This window comes from Indicator indicator, chromosome 24, assembly GCF_027791375.1.
Source record: "Indicator indicator isolate 239-I01 chromosome 24, UM_Iind_1.1, whole genome shotgun sequence".
Taxonomy (NCBI): Eukaryota; Metazoa; Chordata; class Aves; order Piciformes; family Indicatoridae; genus Indicator; species Indicator indicator.
Genome location: NC_072033.1, coordinates 14,990,406 through 15,005,009, shown reverse-complemented (window position 1 = coordinate 15,005,009; position 14,604 = coordinate 14,990,406). Strand labels below are relative to the sequence as shown.

General features: G+C 62.4%; 5 protein-coding genes across 5 annotated transcripts; 3 read left to right on the top strand and 2 right to left on the bottom strand.

Annotated features, from left to right (window-relative positions):
• The first annotated feature begins 1,532 nt into the window (after positions 1 to 1,532).
• DNTTIP1 (deoxynucleotidyltransferase terminal interacting protein 1) lies at positions 1,533 to 5,652 on the top strand. Its single transcript, XM_054391885.1, has 13 exons — positions 1,533 to 1,619; positions 1,704 to 1,774; positions 2,128 to 2,224; positions 2,341 to 2,439; positions 2,539 to 2,607; positions 2,852 to 2,908; positions 3,119 to 3,180; positions 3,637 to 3,682; positions 4,087 to 4,145; positions 4,329 to 4,389; positions 4,761 to 4,832; positions 5,088 to 5,143; positions 5,496 to 5,652. Exons 1-13 carry the CDS (start codon positions 1,533 to 1,535, stop codon positions 5,650 to 5,652), a joined length of 993 nt encoding a protein of 330 aa, XP_054247860.1.
• A 717-nt stretch (positions 5,653 to 6,369) lies between these two features.
• UBE2C (ubiquitin conjugating enzyme E2 C) lies at positions 6,370 to 7,480 on the top strand. Its single transcript, XM_054391792.1, has 6 exons — positions 6,370 to 6,470; positions 6,548 to 6,575; positions 6,729 to 6,815; positions 6,908 to 7,112; positions 7,238 to 7,297; positions 7,422 to 7,480. The coding sequence occupies exons 1-6, from the start codon at positions 6,370 to 6,372 to the stop codon at positions 7,478 to 7,480; spliced, it is 540 nt and encodes a 179-aa protein (XP_054247767.1).
• A 408-nt stretch (positions 7,481 to 7,888) lies between these two features.
• Positions 7,889 to 8,573, bottom strand: LOC128975088 (regulator of G-protein signaling 9-binding protein-like). The gene is made up of 2 exons (XM_054391884.1): positions 8,381 to 8,573; positions 7,889 to 8,298 (listed from the first exon to the last, which is right to left on the bottom strand). The coding sequence occupies exons 1-2, from the start codon at positions 8,571 to 8,573 to the stop codon at positions 7,889 to 7,891; spliced, it is 603 nt and encodes a 200-aa protein (XP_054247859.1).
• Positions 8,574 to 9,286: 713 nt separating this feature from the next.
• Positions 9,287 to 11,130, bottom strand: TNNC2 (troponin C2, fast skeletal type). The gene is made up of 6 exons (XM_054391871.1): positions 11,037 to 11,130; positions 10,295 to 10,346; positions 10,031 to 10,174; positions 9,829 to 9,943; positions 9,605 to 9,741; positions 9,287 to 9,525 (listed from the first exon to the last, which is right to left on the bottom strand). The coding sequence occupies exons 1-6, from the start codon at positions 11,046 to 11,048 to the stop codon at positions 9,494 to 9,496; spliced, it is 492 nt and encodes a 163-aa protein (XP_054247846.1). The 5' UTR covers positions 11,049 to 11,130; the 3' UTR covers positions 9,287 to 9,493.
• A 1,672-nt stretch (positions 11,131 to 12,802) lies between these two features.
• Positions 12,803 to 14,358, top strand: SNX21 (sorting nexin family member 21). The gene is made up of 3 exons (XM_054391910.1): positions 12,803 to 13,106; positions 13,241 to 13,380; positions 13,687 to 14,358. Exons 1-3 carry the CDS (start codon positions 12,803 to 12,805, stop codon positions 14,356 to 14,358), a joined length of 1,116 nt encoding a protein of 371 aa, XP_054247885.1.
• The last annotated feature ends 246 nt before the right edge of the window (positions 14,359 to 14,604 follow it).

Sequence of the window (14,604 nt, the reverse complement as noted above, 5' to 3'; positions counted from 1 at the left end):
TGTTATGTGCACCCACTGCACAGGCCCGTGAAGAAAGCACCATCAAAAATCAGGGACTGGAAGAGATTCAAAGCAGTCATCTCCTTGGTTCCATGTAGGTGACCACTGGCAGACATTGCTCTGGACTGCTCTCGAAAAGACATCCCTGTCCCTGCAAAGACAGGGACTCTGCAAAGACAGGGACTCCTTCACAGAGAATTTGTTCCAGGATTTAAATCTTCTTGTAACTGGGAAGTTTCTCCAAAGAGCTGATCTAAGTCTCACCTGATTCGGACCAACACCAGCATGTCTTGTCCACTGACAGTGGGTGCAGAGAGCTGTCCCACCTGCAGCACATGCAGTGGCCCTCTCTCCATCCAGCTTTCACAAAGTTAGACAGAAGTATCCTCTTCACTGTTCCCCAGGAGTTTCTACAGCCCCAGGTATCTTTCCTCTTCTCTGGACAATGTCCAGTTTTTGCTGCTAACCGTTTGGAGCGACCGTAAGCACATACAAAGCCCAGTGCTGCTGATAATGAACTTGTGGCAACATTGATGATGACTCCATCAGCTCCACATCCGCAGGTCAGGTTGGAGCCACAACCTGACCTCATCCCAGGCTGACGCAGGCCTGGCCAAAGCAGCAGGAAGGGGACAAGGGCAGGACCCTCTTCCAACATATGAGCCCCTGAGTCACCTAGCCTCTCCTGCAGCCAGCTGTGGTCTCCTGCTGCTGAGCACAGCTACTGCTGGGCTGAAGCCTGTGGTGGAAAAAACACACCAGTCCTGCTAGGGGGGGACACAGCCACAAATGCTGAGACACTGACAGACCATCCTACAGAGCTACCAGCCCCCTGCCTGCGCCACAGGCATCGGGCTTGAGCATCCAGCTGGGCTGCAGGCGAAGAAGAATCCTCTTTCCCTCTCAGTGAAGTGCTTGCCCATCTGCACACAGGGCATGAGGACACTGAGTAGGAAAGGACCACTCAAGCACATGTCTCTGGTCCACCACTGCCCTGGGCAGCCTGGGCCAGGCCTTGGCAACCCTTCTGGGGAAGAAATTGTTCCTCATGTCCAACCTAAACCTGCCCTAGAGCATCCTGAGGCTGTTTCCTTTTGTCTTGTCGCTTGTTCCTTGGGAGAAGAGACCAACTCCCACCTGACTCCAACCTCCTTTCAGGCTGCAGAGAGCGGGAGCCGCACGATGTGTGTACGGTGCACAGCCCAAGAGGGAGGCTTGCTCCAAGCCGTGAGGAAACGGTAAGGGCGGAAGCTTCGGGGGAAGCGAACACGAGGGTGTTCCCTCCACAACAGCCAGGCTTTTGCCTCGGCCACCGCGGAGAGAAGCGGAGAAGGGTGCGCGGAGGATCCAGGGGGACTGAGCGGACCAGAAGCAGCCGCAGCTGCCGCACCGCCCCGACAGGGCTCGCGGCACCCCCGGCGCGCGCGCAGGGTGTCGCGAGCTGATGACGCGCGCGGGGCCCGGCGCTTCCGGCGGCGAGGGGCGGGAGCGGGGCCGGGGCCGGGGCCGGGGCCGGGGCTGGGGCTGGGGCTATGGGTGCCGCCCGCGATGCCGAGCAGCAGCCAGGGCCGCCGGGCGAAGAAGGCCCGGACGGCGCTGAGGAGCAGCTGGTCAGCACGGTGAGGCGGGCAGCGGGCTGGGCCGGGAGGGCAGCCGGGTAGTGGGCGGGCGCGTCTCCCGCGGCTGATGCGTGTGTCCCGCAGAGCCCCTGGAACATCATGATCAAGCACCGGCAGGTCCAGCGGCGCGGTCGCCGATCCCAGATGACAACCAGGTACGAGCGGGTCGCGGAAATACCGGGATGGCGGAGCTCTGGGCCGGGCAGAGGCTGGGTTGCAGCTGGCATGGGGTGGCGGTTGGGGGAGCCCTGGCCGGAGGGACCCGAATGGAAAGGTGGAACTGGGAAATTTGGCTGGGCCAGACTGGGCACTAGAGCAAAGGAGAGGGTCTGCATTGGGCCAGACTGGGCACTGGAGCAAAGGAGAGGGTCTGCATTGGGCCAGACTGGGCACTAGAGCAAAGGAGAGGGTCTGCATTGGGCCAGACTGGGCACTGGAGCAAAGGGGAGGGTCTGCATTAGACCAGACTGGAGTGGGGGTGTTTCACACGTGACTTCTCCACCTTCAGCTTCACAGACCCATCCGTGTCCATGGACCTGCTGCGTGCTGTCCTGCAGCCCAGCATCAATGAGGAGATCCGGGGCATCTTCAACAAGTACATGAAGGTGAGGGGGAGCTGCAGGGCCAGGCCCAGGCGCTGCTGTGTGGCTGCAGAGCTGGGCCTGCCCTGGCACTGCTGTGCCACTCTGGCTCTAACCCTCTCCTGTCACCTGCTCCCCAGTTTTTCCAGAAGGCAGCAATGAACGTGCGTGATAATGTTGGGGAGGAGGTGGACCCAGAGCAGCTTATCCAGGAGACGTGTCGGAGCTGCCTGGAGCAGGTGAGGTGCTTGTGGGGGGCTGTTCTCCCTTTGCAGAGCTCAGCAGGCAGGTCTCTCTCTGGACCCAGAGTCAAATAACCCTTTCTTCTATCCCTGCAGGCCAAGCTGTTGTTCTCAGATGGCAAAAAGATTGTTCCCAGGTTGCCCCTTGAGCAGGCAGTGCCAAAGGTAAAAGTTGTTACTGTTCCCAGAGGCTTGAGTGACTGGGAGAAGGAGAGAAGGTGGAGTTGCTTTGTTCTCTGCCACCTCTTGTCTGTCAGTGACCAGCAAGAAGCCAGGGTTGGGGGTGTTAGGCCAGGACTGGTACCTCCAGGGCAGTCCCAGGCACAGCTGCTGTGTGTGGAGTTCTGTGCTTCTCACCAAGAAGCTGGGGTTGGCACTGCCCTGCTCAGCCACTCTTGCTCCCTTCCAGCGTGCCCGGCAGATGGATGAGGAGCTGAGCCGGCGTGGAAGCCCTGTTCCCAAAAAGGTAGGAGGGTTTGCGTGTTTGGGAAGCCTGTTCCCCATTCCTGGCCATTCCTGCAGCAGGGAAGTGCACAGGGATTCCTTGGGGGTGCTCATGCTTGTGCCAGCCAGCACTGCAGCTCCTAGCAGAGAGCAGTTTCCCTGGGAGGGGAGGGCGATGTGGGGGTTCTGCCAGCCTGCACGGTGCAGTCACTGCAGGATTTCTTCCCTGCAGAGGAAGGGGCGGCCCCCAGGACAGAGCCTGGCGAATGACCGTGGGGTCTCAGGCATGGCAGCGTGAGTATGGGCCCTGAGCTGGAGCCCCTCTTTTGGGAGGGTGGTGGGGAAATGAGACTGCCTGAATCGAGGAGCACAGAAACCCTGCACTCTGCTTCCTCTCCTGCAGAAAGGAGAGGGGCAGAGGGGTGCCAGGGGGTGGGCAGGAGGGAATAGTGTTGAGCTGTTTCCTCCAGGAGGTGAAGACCTTCAGTGAAACAGTTTTAAAGAGGCTTGAATGGGTGAAAAGATCCAGGTGGACCATTCAGAATGAGCAGTGTGAGATGTTGGTGGAATTTTGACAGCTGGAGAGGAGAATGTGCAGTAAAGATGAGAGTCTGGAGCTGGGGCCACCGGGGGATGGAATGTGTGAACCAAGGCAGATCTGGAAGAGCTGGGGTTCAATCCCTGATTCTGAGATGATGGCTATGCTGGACCCACAGGGACTCATTCTTGTTGCATTTTCCTTCTCCTCAGGTGGAAGCTCAAAGTCTCTGAGCCTCTGAGAAGGGATGGACCAAAGGTATTGGCTGGCCAACACTGCTGGGCTCACCCTCTCCTCCCCTTTGCCCCCACCAGCAGAGCCCGACTGCTGCTGGCACAGAGGGCAGTGCCAAGCTGTGCTGTGTCCTGATGGGCCCTGCAGTTCAGGAGAGGAGCACAAAGAAGAGCAAAGTGCCTGGAGGTCTTTGCCTGCCTCCCCTGGACACTGTAGCCTGTAGCTCTGTTAGGAGACCTGGGGAGAGCAGTGGTAGCCAGGAGGATCCCACAAGCGTTTCCCATGTGGGAAGCAGCTTAGATCAGCCCAGAGGGAGCTAACTGCCCTCCTCTGTGGAGGTCTGTGGCCAGCTCCCTCTCTCCCAGGCCGGGGATGGTCCCAGCACTGGATTCACTTCTAATGTTGCCCGTTTTCCAATTGCTCTGTAGTGGGATCCATCCCGACTGACTGAAACCACAACCTTTGTGCTGGGATCTCGAGCAAACAAGTAAGGAGCGGCCCTGTTACTGGAGGGTGGTGTCTCCAACGCAGGAGCCCGTAAGACTCTCCCCATCACTTCACTTCTCTGCCTCAAAAGCAGTAGGAAGGGCTTGGGGAGGAGAGGAGGTGTCCACAGACCACTGCAGCAGCTCTCCACCCCCAGGTGACACCTCCTGTGTTCCTCTTTCAGGGCTCTCGGGATGGGAGGAACAAGGGGGCGGCTCTACATCAAGCATCCCCACCTCTTTAAGGTCAGATGCCACAGCAAGATGTGTCTTCCTTCAGGGTTTCTGATGGGAATGGGGAGTGTGTGCTTCAGCTGGCTTGTCCTCTTTCTCCCCCATGGCCTTGCTGTCTCAGCCCTGTTATCTCAGAGCACACACAGGGCCTGGCTGTAGCACACTGGAACACGAATTAGGGGCAGAGCGCAGCCTCCCATGCCGTGGGTTTGGAATCAGGCTCCAAGGCTGGAGAAGCAGCAGGCAGAGTGGAGCCCTGGCTGCGGTGGGAACTGCCCTGGGCACCATGCTGGAGCGGGGCACAATGTCCCAGCAGGATGGGGATCAGAGCGGGCTGGGGTCTGTCCCCTGTGTTCAGCCAGGTCCTTGCTGCTTTATTGCAGTATGCAGCCGACCCGCAGGATAAGCACTGGCTGGCAGAGCAGCAGCACATGAGGGCGACAGGGGGCAAGATGGTGAGTATGGCCAGGCTCCTGGTGCCCGTGGGAACCGTGCAGACCCACCCCAGGGCCAGGATGGGTGGAGGAGCTGCTGGAGAAGTGGCTGTGGCAAGGAGGATAGGCAGAGCAAGGTGCTCCCTGGGTGCTGCAAAGGGCTGTCCATCTGCTGCCCCATGGGATTCAGGCAAGGGTGGGTAGCAAGCACTTCAGTGCAGGGTGAGGATAGGGAACGGGACACTGCCCTGAGGCATCCATCACCTTGTGCCACAGGCCTACCTCCTCATTGAAGAGGACATTCGGGATCTGGCTGCCAGTGATGATTACAGGTGAGGACCAAAGCAGAGTTGCTGCTGTGCCAGGATCTGCTGCCCTAGGGGCATCTGCTGGCTTTGTGTCAGCTTCAGGGGGAGGGACAGGCTTCATGTTGATGGTTTAGAGGCTCAGTGCTGCTGGGAGCTTGGTGCTGGTTGGGGATGGATGTCAGGGTCCATGATGGGTGCCAGGGGTTAGGCTTAATGCTTGCTGGTGGGGGGTACACCATGAGCACCAAGGGCCATGGGTGAGTTCCAGAGGTGGGCCCTAGGGCATTGGGCTTGGGTGCTCCCTGGGGTCCATGGTGGATATCAGGGGTCCATGGTGGGGGCCGGGCCCTCCAGCCTCACGGCCCCTCTCCGCCAGGGACTCGGTGGACCTGCGGCTGGAGGAGCTGAAGCCCTTCGTGCCGCCGGCCTGGATGACGCAGAAGATGCAGCGGCATATGGAGACGCTTCGCCGCGGGGGGGACGCTCCTCCCGCCGACGGCCCCCCAGAGGCCGCCCCGCCCCCCGAGCCCTGAGTCCCGCTTCCGAGCCCCCCGGACCTAATAAAGTAGCTTCGCACCCTTTTCGCAGCAGCTGCCGTCTCCATGGTCACTATGGTGGGAGTTGGGGAGGCGGAGGGGCGGAAATCTCGCCCTTTAAATGCCCGGGGACGTGAGGCTCCGCCCCATGGCGCAGCAGCCAATCGAGGCGTGACGGGCGCCGCGCCTGGCGGCCAGTGGTCGGCTGCTCGCCGTTGCCCTGGCAGCCGCATCCTCAGCGAGCGGCAATTGGCCGGCTCGAACGGAGCTGCGCGCTGATTGGCGGGGCGGCCGCACGTTGGGGAAATTCAAAAAGGGGGTGCGAGCGCGGGGCGGGACGGGACGGGACGGAACGGGGGCAGTGGAGCGGAGAGCGACTGTGTCTGTATCGGAGAGCCACCGGGACTAGGCCGGCGATAGAGGTCCCTGCATCGCAGCTACACCAAGAGTCACCGAGACCAGGCCGGCAGAGAGTCCCCCTGTACGGCACTGACACCGGGCAAGAGAGTGTCAGGGACAGCGGCGAGGCCACAGAGTTCTCTGTACTGGGGCCAGGCCGCTGGTAGACCCCCTTGCACCGCCGTTCCGTACCGGGAAAGGCGCAGCGGGGACCGGGTCGGAAGTAGAGGCCGGTGGGGCCTCAGTGGGAGTGGAATCTGTGTCCAGCGCCCGTGAAGCGGCGAGCAGCAGGAAGGGTATCGCCCCGGAACCGCCATGGCCTCTCAGAACGCCGACCCCGCCGCTGTTCCCAGCGCGGCTGCCCGCAAAGCCGCTGAGGCGGGTGCCACGGCGGCCCGGGGCTCGGTGGGGAAGAGGTGAGCCAGGACCGCGACCAGGGCTGGGGCTGCCCCGCCGGACCGGAGCGGTAAAGTAACGTGTATTTCTCCTGCAGGCTGCAGCAGGAGCTGATGGCGCTGATGGTGAGATCCTGGGGCCGGGGCGGTACGGGAGAGTGGGACGGGCCCCGGGGTGGGGGGTCCCGAGCCGTTGCAGGAAGTCCTGAGGCCAAACCGGTGCAGGGAAGGTTGGCTGGGGCCGGGCGTCCTGGGCCACCCTGACCGCTGTCTCTGCAGATGTCCGGTGACAAAGGCATCTCTGCCTTCCCCGAGTCCGACAACCTCTTCAAGTGGATCGGGACCATCGACGGTGCTGCCGGCACGGTGAGCGGACGGGACCCAGGTTCTCCCCCACCCCTTCCCAGTCGGGGTTGTCCTCCCGGGGCCATGCTCTTTGTTACAACCCCTGTCCCCAGGCCTACGAGGAGCTGCGGTACAAGCTGTCGCTGGAGTTCCCCAGCGGGTACCCCTACACCGCCCCTACTGTGCGCTTCCTGACCCCCTGCTACCACCCCAACGTGGACACCCAAGGCAACATCTGCCTCGACATCCTCAAGGACAAGTGGTCAGCGCTCTATGATGTCCGCACCATCCTGCTCTCCATCCAGAGCCTGCTGGCAGGTGGGTCCCAGGGCTATGCCGCACTGGAGTGGGGAGGGGCGGCAGCTGTAGGGGTGCTCCCAGGATAGCACTGGGGGTTTTGGGGATCCAAGCCACCCCACTGTTAACCCAGCCCTTGTCCCCAGAGCCAAATATCGAGAGCCCCCTGAACACACACGCTGCTGAACTCTGGAAGAACCAAACTGGTGAGTGCCAGGGCAGGTGCCCCTTCTGCTCTCCCTCAAGGTGGGCAGCAGCACAGCCCCTAACCCCGCTGTGTCCTGCGACGGCCCCAGGAGTCTGAGCCTCATGTTCCACCTCTCTCTTCAGCCTACAAGAAGTATGTGCGGGAGACATATGCCAAGCAGGCCAAGAGCCAGGAAACCTGACCCATGCTGTGCCCTGTGCCACCTCTGCCCATTCCCCTTCAGCTGCTCCCTGCTTGACTTTCTGTATCATAGGCTGTTATTAAGTTAATTTGGCACGTTGTGCCATGGTTAATGTATAAATAAATGCACATTTATAATTTTTCTTTGGATGATTTCATTGGAGTTTGGCCTTGGAGGTACCTTCTTCCACTTAAGTCCTGTTGCCCCTTGTGAGAGGGCAGGAGAGCAGGGACCTGCCCCAGCATTTATTAATACTGTGGGGTACCTAGAGCTTATCTCCTTCCCTCCACAGTGTTGGGGCAGCTCCTAGCACCACTCACCCAAGCAGGGGGCTGGAGGGCTGCACAGGGCTCTGTCTCCTGCTCCATGATTCTTGAGCAGGTACAAGGGGGTGCCAGCACTGTCACCTCAGAGGACTCTGCAGCAGGGCCCAGTGTGAGGCTCCTCCTGAGCCACCCTAGCCATGCTGCTAGCTGTCCCCTCTAGTTGTGTGGCCTCCACTGTCCACAGTGGGATGTTGACTCTGCTCTCCATCTCCACCAGCATGGCCCTCACCTGTTCCATCTCCTCCTCCAGGCTCAGGGCATGAGGGGGTGGTGTGGGGCCCCCACCTTGCTGTCCCCTCAGCCCAGTGTGCAGGGGGGCTGTGTCACCCCTCTGGCTGGAGAAGAGCTGGCAGAGGTGGTGGGCTCTGTGCAGGTCCTGCAGGAAGAGCTCCAGTGCAGAGAGGAAGAGCACCCAGAGCTGTTCCAGCTCTCGCCGCTCCTCAGAGGCTGCCGCTGCCTGCTGCAGCCCGTCCAATAGCATGCGCCGGAGCCCTGCAGGGCCAGAACACTGAGCCTCAGGACCCCTCCCCCAGCCCCGGGGTGGGTGCAGGGGATGCAGAATTTCCCTACTTACCGGTGCTGAGCTCTCGGGCCTCCGTGCTCCTCCTGCCCCGCTCCTCACGCAGCCCGAGGCTGTCGCTGCTCCCCCCCAGCTGTAGCACCAGCAGCCGGTGCCCAGCTGTGGCTTTGCAGAGGGCAGCCTGGGCTGCTGCACAGCGACCTGCTGTCCCCCGTGCCCGGCACACCTCTCTTTGCCCTGGGGCCATTGTGCCCCGTGAGGGCAGAGCGGGGTCAAGCCCTTCAGTGCTGATCCCTGGCTCTCTGTGGTGCTCAGCAGCCCCGTGCCCCAGTGCTGCACTGCAGGCATGCGTCAGGCTCTGAGCTCTGTCCCACCAGCTTCACAGTGCTGATCCCACGGTCTCCACCTCCACCGGGCTCTCCTGGGAGGAGCTGGTCTCTGGGGTGTGATGATGCTTGCTGGGTTGGCACAGGCTCTCCAGACACAGAGGTTCCAGCATTGCCTTGAGCCTGAAGGGTCAAGCCCCACAGGACTACTGCTTCCCTCCCAACTTCCCCCCCTGCCTCCCCTCCCCATAATAGCCAGTTCCTCTGGCTGGGTGGGACAAGAGGATCCTGGTGGGGAGCAGATGTCAGCAGATTCCCTGTGGCCCCACAGCCCTGCTTCAAAATAGGCAGAAGCAGCCCCTCAGGGCATCCAGGCCTCTGCTGAGACTCTTTGGGCCAAGGGCCAGCGTGTCAGTGGGCTGCTCTACATGGAAAATCTGAGTTAGTACTGGCAGCTGCCCAGCAGCCCGTGGGAACTACAGCCACATGGACCCACAGGGTGAATGTGGCCAGCACAGGGCACCCACCCAGCCATGACACCCACCCTGAGGAGTGGTGTGGGGGGCCACAGTGTTATGGCCGTCTCCCCACATGAGCTCAGAGAAGTTCTGCACTAGCAGCTCAAACTTTTCCCCTTTTATTGAGGCTCAGATCGAAACCACATGTGATGGACCAGGGGAAAAGCTTGGCCAACAGCGGCAGGCCAAGACCAGAGCCCTGGCACAGGGCAGGGTCTCAGCCAGCATGGGTGGGCAGGGCCAGATGCTGCAGAGCTGCTTCTCCCCAGGTGGTGGTGGAGCAGGGTTGGATGCAGCAGCTGGCCCGAGGAATGTCTTGTTGCTTACTGCACACCCTCCATCATCTTCAGGAATTCTGTAAGAGAGCAGCACCCTCAGCACACAGCTCTGCCCAGGGTGCACGGCATGGGTGCCTGGCCAGGGGCATTGCTCACCATCAAAGTCGATCCGGCCATCGTTGTTCTTATCCGAGTCCTTCATCATGTCCTCTATGTCCTCATCGGTGACAGGCTCCCCAGTGGCCCTCAGGATCTCACCCAGCTCTTCGATGTCAATGAACCCATCTGCATTCCTGAAGGAGGCTTAGGCCAGCATGCAGCCTCCTGCTCACCCCCATGGGCAGGGCGGGCAAGACGGGCAGCTGGCACCCCCCACTCACCTGTCAAAGATGCGGAAGCAGTTGGCCAACTCCTCCTCAGACTTGCCTTTTGCATCCTCTTTCATCTGGCGCACCATCATCACCAGGAACTCCTCAAAGTCGATGGTGCCACTGCCTGCAGGGAGGAGGCCAAGCACAGGTCAGGCTGCTTGCCTGGCACCCACCACCCTGTGCCCAACACCCGCTACCAAAAGCTGCTCACCATCCTCATCCACCTCCTCTATGATGGCATCCAGCTCCTCCTTGGTGGGGTTCTGGCCCAGCATCCTCATCACTGTCCCCAACTCCTTGGTGCTGATGTCACCGCCGCCATCCGCGTCAAACATGTCAAAGGCGGCCTTGAACTCTGTGGGGAAGGGGCAAGGGGGTCAAGGCTGCGTAGTTCTTGGGCTGAGGCTGTGGCAGTGGGACAGACCCCCATGCCTCAGCCAGATCTGTCTCCTCTGCCCACTGCCACCCTGCTCACCAGCAATCATCTCCTCGCTGAGGAAGGCACGGGCTTCAGCTTGTTGGTCAGTCTGCAAGGCAAGGGAGCAGGGTCACCATGGCCCTGCATTATGCCAGGGAGCCCCTCACACAGCACAGGTCTGCAGGGAGAGCCCCTGCCCAGCTGAAGGGCAATGCCATGCCAAGGTGAGCTGCAGCCCCCAGTGATTTCCACAGCTCCAGAGTCCTTTGGGCACTTTGAGGGTGGTGGGCTGCAGGAGGCTGCCCACCCAGGGCTTTTCACCAGCCAGGGCCATAATCCCCATGCACAGCCTTGGCATGCCAGGCACGCAGCACTATTTTTGGGATCTTCTCAGCTCCCCTTATAGGGGCCAGCAGGGCCACAGCCACCAGCAAGCACCTGTCAGCCCTGATCGAGTTTCTCCTGGAGGCGCAGGCCAGGCACAGCGGCGACACCGTGTCGCATGACCCAGCACTCTGCTTTCTGCCACCGCCTGCCACTGCAGCCCCAAGCTCCAGCCGGGGCTGAGCCAGTGTCCATGGGCACCTGCACCCCTTGGGCGCCCACACAGTCCCCCCTGGGGCACTTCCCTTGAGGATCCTGTACCACTCCAACACCTTCCTGCCCTTACCCACCATGGTCAACCCATCCCTGGTGGCTGTCTCCCCACTGCCACTCATGGAGGCAGCTCAGCAGCCCAGATTCCCACTTTGCCAGGTCTCACCCTGGCACACAGCATGCAGCACACAGAGACTCTTACCATTGACGGCATTCTTGTTAGTCCCTTAAAGGGGTCACCACCTCCTGCAGGAAAAAAACACCCAGAAGCTTGCTAGTGCCACTGGCACCCCAATTTGTACTGTGCTCACTGTGTGGCGTGGCCGCAGCCGCTGACCCCCAGTCCCCAGCAGCCTATCAGCTCCGTGGTGGCAATCCAGCCCTGCTCATTGGCAAGGGGCACGTTTTACCTAATTTAGCCAAAGCATTATTGGCCCAGGGCTGGGGATTAAAAGTGGGTCTGAGGCTGAGATGGAAATTCAAGCCCTGCGGGGAGGGGCCCCAGAGCCTGAGGAGGAGGGTGGCTCTCGCCCCCTGCACCAACCCCTCCCCAGTTCAGCAAGGAGAGGGTTAAAAATAGCCCCAGAGCAGGGGTCTGTAGCTACTCCTGAGCTGAGCTCTCTGGCCTAGGGCAAGAAACCCCTGAGGGGGTGTGGAGCAGGGTCCTTGGAGCCATTGGCACCTGGGTCCGGAAAAGTCTTTCCGTGCTCCCAGGCAAGTGGGAATCACGCACGGCTGCTCCTCGAAGGCTCTGCCCTCTCACACCACAGCCCATGCCAGCCACCTTTGCCAGGGCTTGGCTGGGGCTAGTGGCTTTGGGCACACACTGGCCAAGTGGACCATGCCCTGTGGTGCTCTGAAGTGGTGTCGGGGCAGTCAAGGCAGCAGCAGGCGCAGGCTGAGGGTATCCTGTCCCTCAAGGTCCCAGCAATGGGGACATCCAGAAGGTTCCACAGCTCCTGCTTTTTCCAGGACCCCAGCTCCTGGGTGGAAGCTTGAGATGGAACCAGCACAGTTCCTTGTGTGTCCCACTTTGCCCAGCAGCCAGGTGGGGAGGGTCAGGGTCCCTGCAGGCACTGGATGCAGAAGCCGAACCAGAATCACTCCAGCCTCGGGGAACACAGGTACCCCCTGTCTGAGCCCAGCAGGGTGCAGGGTGATGGAGTGGGGCGCAGTGGGTGAGCAGGGCAGAGCGATGGCAGCAGCTGGGCTGTTCCTCTATATTAATAGACATTCCCAAGAAAGCGTTGAGCGTTGAGGAGAGAGTGGGTGTGGTGCTAAAAAAGGCTGGTCGACCGCCGAGGCTCAGGTCGATGGCAGAGGGTGCGTGGTGAGGGCAGCCAGGGTGAGGGCAGCCAAGGCGAGGGTGGGCGGGTGCTAGGGTAGTCCAGAGCGCATCCTATGGTGGCTCCAGCACAGTGGGATTGGGAGTCTGGGTTTGGGGTACCACTGATTTGGGGTGCCAGGGTGTGGGAATCTGGCGTATCAGGACCCTGCAGTGCCAGGCATCAGGGTGTTGGGCTCCTGTGGCCCCAGACGAGGTGACCCGAGGCTGTGCGACGACATGCCGGGCAGGGGACAATAGGAACCCTGACCGGGTGAGATCCGGCAGAGGCTGGCAGCGCCGCGCTGACCCGCGCCTGGCGGTGCTCATCCCGGCTGTGCCGGCCCCGCCGCCGCGATCCGGGTTCCCGGCGGGGGCGGAGCCGCGCAGGGAGGATCCCGGGACGAGCCGCGGCGGAGCGGCCATCGCTCGGCACCGCCCGGGCCAGCGCGGCACGAACCGGGCCGGCAGCACCCGCAGCAAGGGTGCGGCTGCACCGGGCCGGGGCGGGGGATAAAGGGGATACTGGAGCTGCACCGGGACGGACTGTCCCCGGCCAAGCTGTCTCGGCCCCGCCGTGGTGACCAGCTCCCGGCCCCTGTCTGTCCCCCCGCGGCGGGGTGCCCGGTGCTGAGCACGGCAGGATGGCAGCGCGCATCCTACACCGGCTGCGGCACGCGCTGTCCGGGGAAGGCTCCCGGGAGCAGCAGGCACACGGCGGCTGCGAGGCCGAGGACTTCCCGGAGAGCTCGGAGCTGGAGGACGACACGGAGGGGCTGTCGACGCGCCTCAGCGGCACCCTGAGCTTCACCAGCCAGGAGGAGGAGGAGGAAGAGGAGGAGGGGGAAGAAGAGGAGGAGGAGGGTGCCGGAGAGGAGCTGGTGGAGCCGCCGCAGCCGACCGGGGCAGCAGCGGGTGCAGAGGACGGAGGCAGGTGCCGGGGTCCGGGTGCTGGGGAGGCCTCGCTCCCCGCCGGGAGTGGCCCGAGCGGTGTGGTGGGGCCCAGCTGCCCGCAGATGCGGGGGTGCGGGACTTGTCCACGGGCTGACCCCCGTGTCCCGGTGCAGAGTGGGGCCCCGCAGCACAGCGTCCCGGCGGCAGCCTCCTGACTCGGCAGCTGCAGGAGCTCTGGAGGAGGTCCCGGGGCAGCCTGGCACCGCAGCGGCTTCTCTTTGAGGTCACCAGTGCCAGTGTGGTCAGCGAGCGCTCCTCCAAGTACGTGGTGAGTGAGCCCAGCAGGGCTGGGCACGGGCTGGGTGAGGGGCTGGCACGGGTTGGGCATGGGTCCCGCTCCTTCCCTGGGCAGGGGTCCCATGGGGCTGGTGCTTATTTCTCTCTCTTTCCCCGTGCTTCTCGGATGGTGCTGGCGGCTCAGATGAGCCTCAGGTAACTATCACCAACTGGGCGCTGCAGGGGCCTGGCTTGCTCTCTCCTGCTCGGGCAAACGCCACCGCAGCTGCACACTCGGCTCTGCCCGGCTGCTCCCATGGCACCACCTTGACGCCTGGCTCCCCACCTTCCCCCACAGCTCTACACCATCTACCTGATCCGCTCCGGCCAGTTCGACAAGGCCCCCGCCGCCATCGCCCGGCGCTACTCAGACTTCGAGCGGCTGAACCGCCGCCTGCGCTGCCGCTTCGGCTGTGACATGGCCGACATCGCCTTCCCTAGGAAGAGGCTGCGCCGCAACTTCACCGCCGAGACCATTGCCAAGCGCAGCCGAGCCTTCGAGCAGTTCCTGTCCCACCTGCACTCCATCGCCGAGATCCGCCGCTCCCCCGAGTTCCTCGAGTTCTTCTTCCTGCAGGACCTGCGTGCCGCACAGCGCCTGACCTGTACCGGCATGTACCGTGAGGCCCTGGCCACCTGGGCCAATGCCTACCGGCTGCAGGACCGGCTGGGGGTCTGTGGCTCTGGCCGCTTCCTCCTGACGCTGGCCGGGCTGGCTGTGTGCCACCAGGAGCTGGACCAGCTGGGGGAGGCTCACAGCTGCTGCGAGCAGGCGCTGCAGCTGCTGGAGTCCCAGGGCAGCCACCCGCTGCTGGGGCCCTTTCTGCAGGCCCACATCCACCTTGCCTGGAAGGTGGGCAAGGACAAGCGGCACTCGGAGGCACGGCTGCAGGACCTGCGGGAGGCTGGACCCCCGCTGCAGCAGCAGCCCACCCTGAAGGAGTGCCTGATCAAGGAGCCACTGGACTGAGCATCCCACCACCACACCAGTGCCCATGGTGGTGTGAAGGCAGGGACTGCACCAGGGTCATGCCCGGGGAGCTGCAAGGGTGATGCCATGGGTGGGGATGGGGCACCAGAGCTGCTGCCTGGAAGCTGATGTGAAAATGCACTTTCTCTGTGGACCAGGCACTCCCGAGCACTCACCTGGCACTGCCAGGAGCCAGGTGAGCCTCTGCAGCAGGCTTCTGGAGCAGACAGGACTTTAGCTGGGATG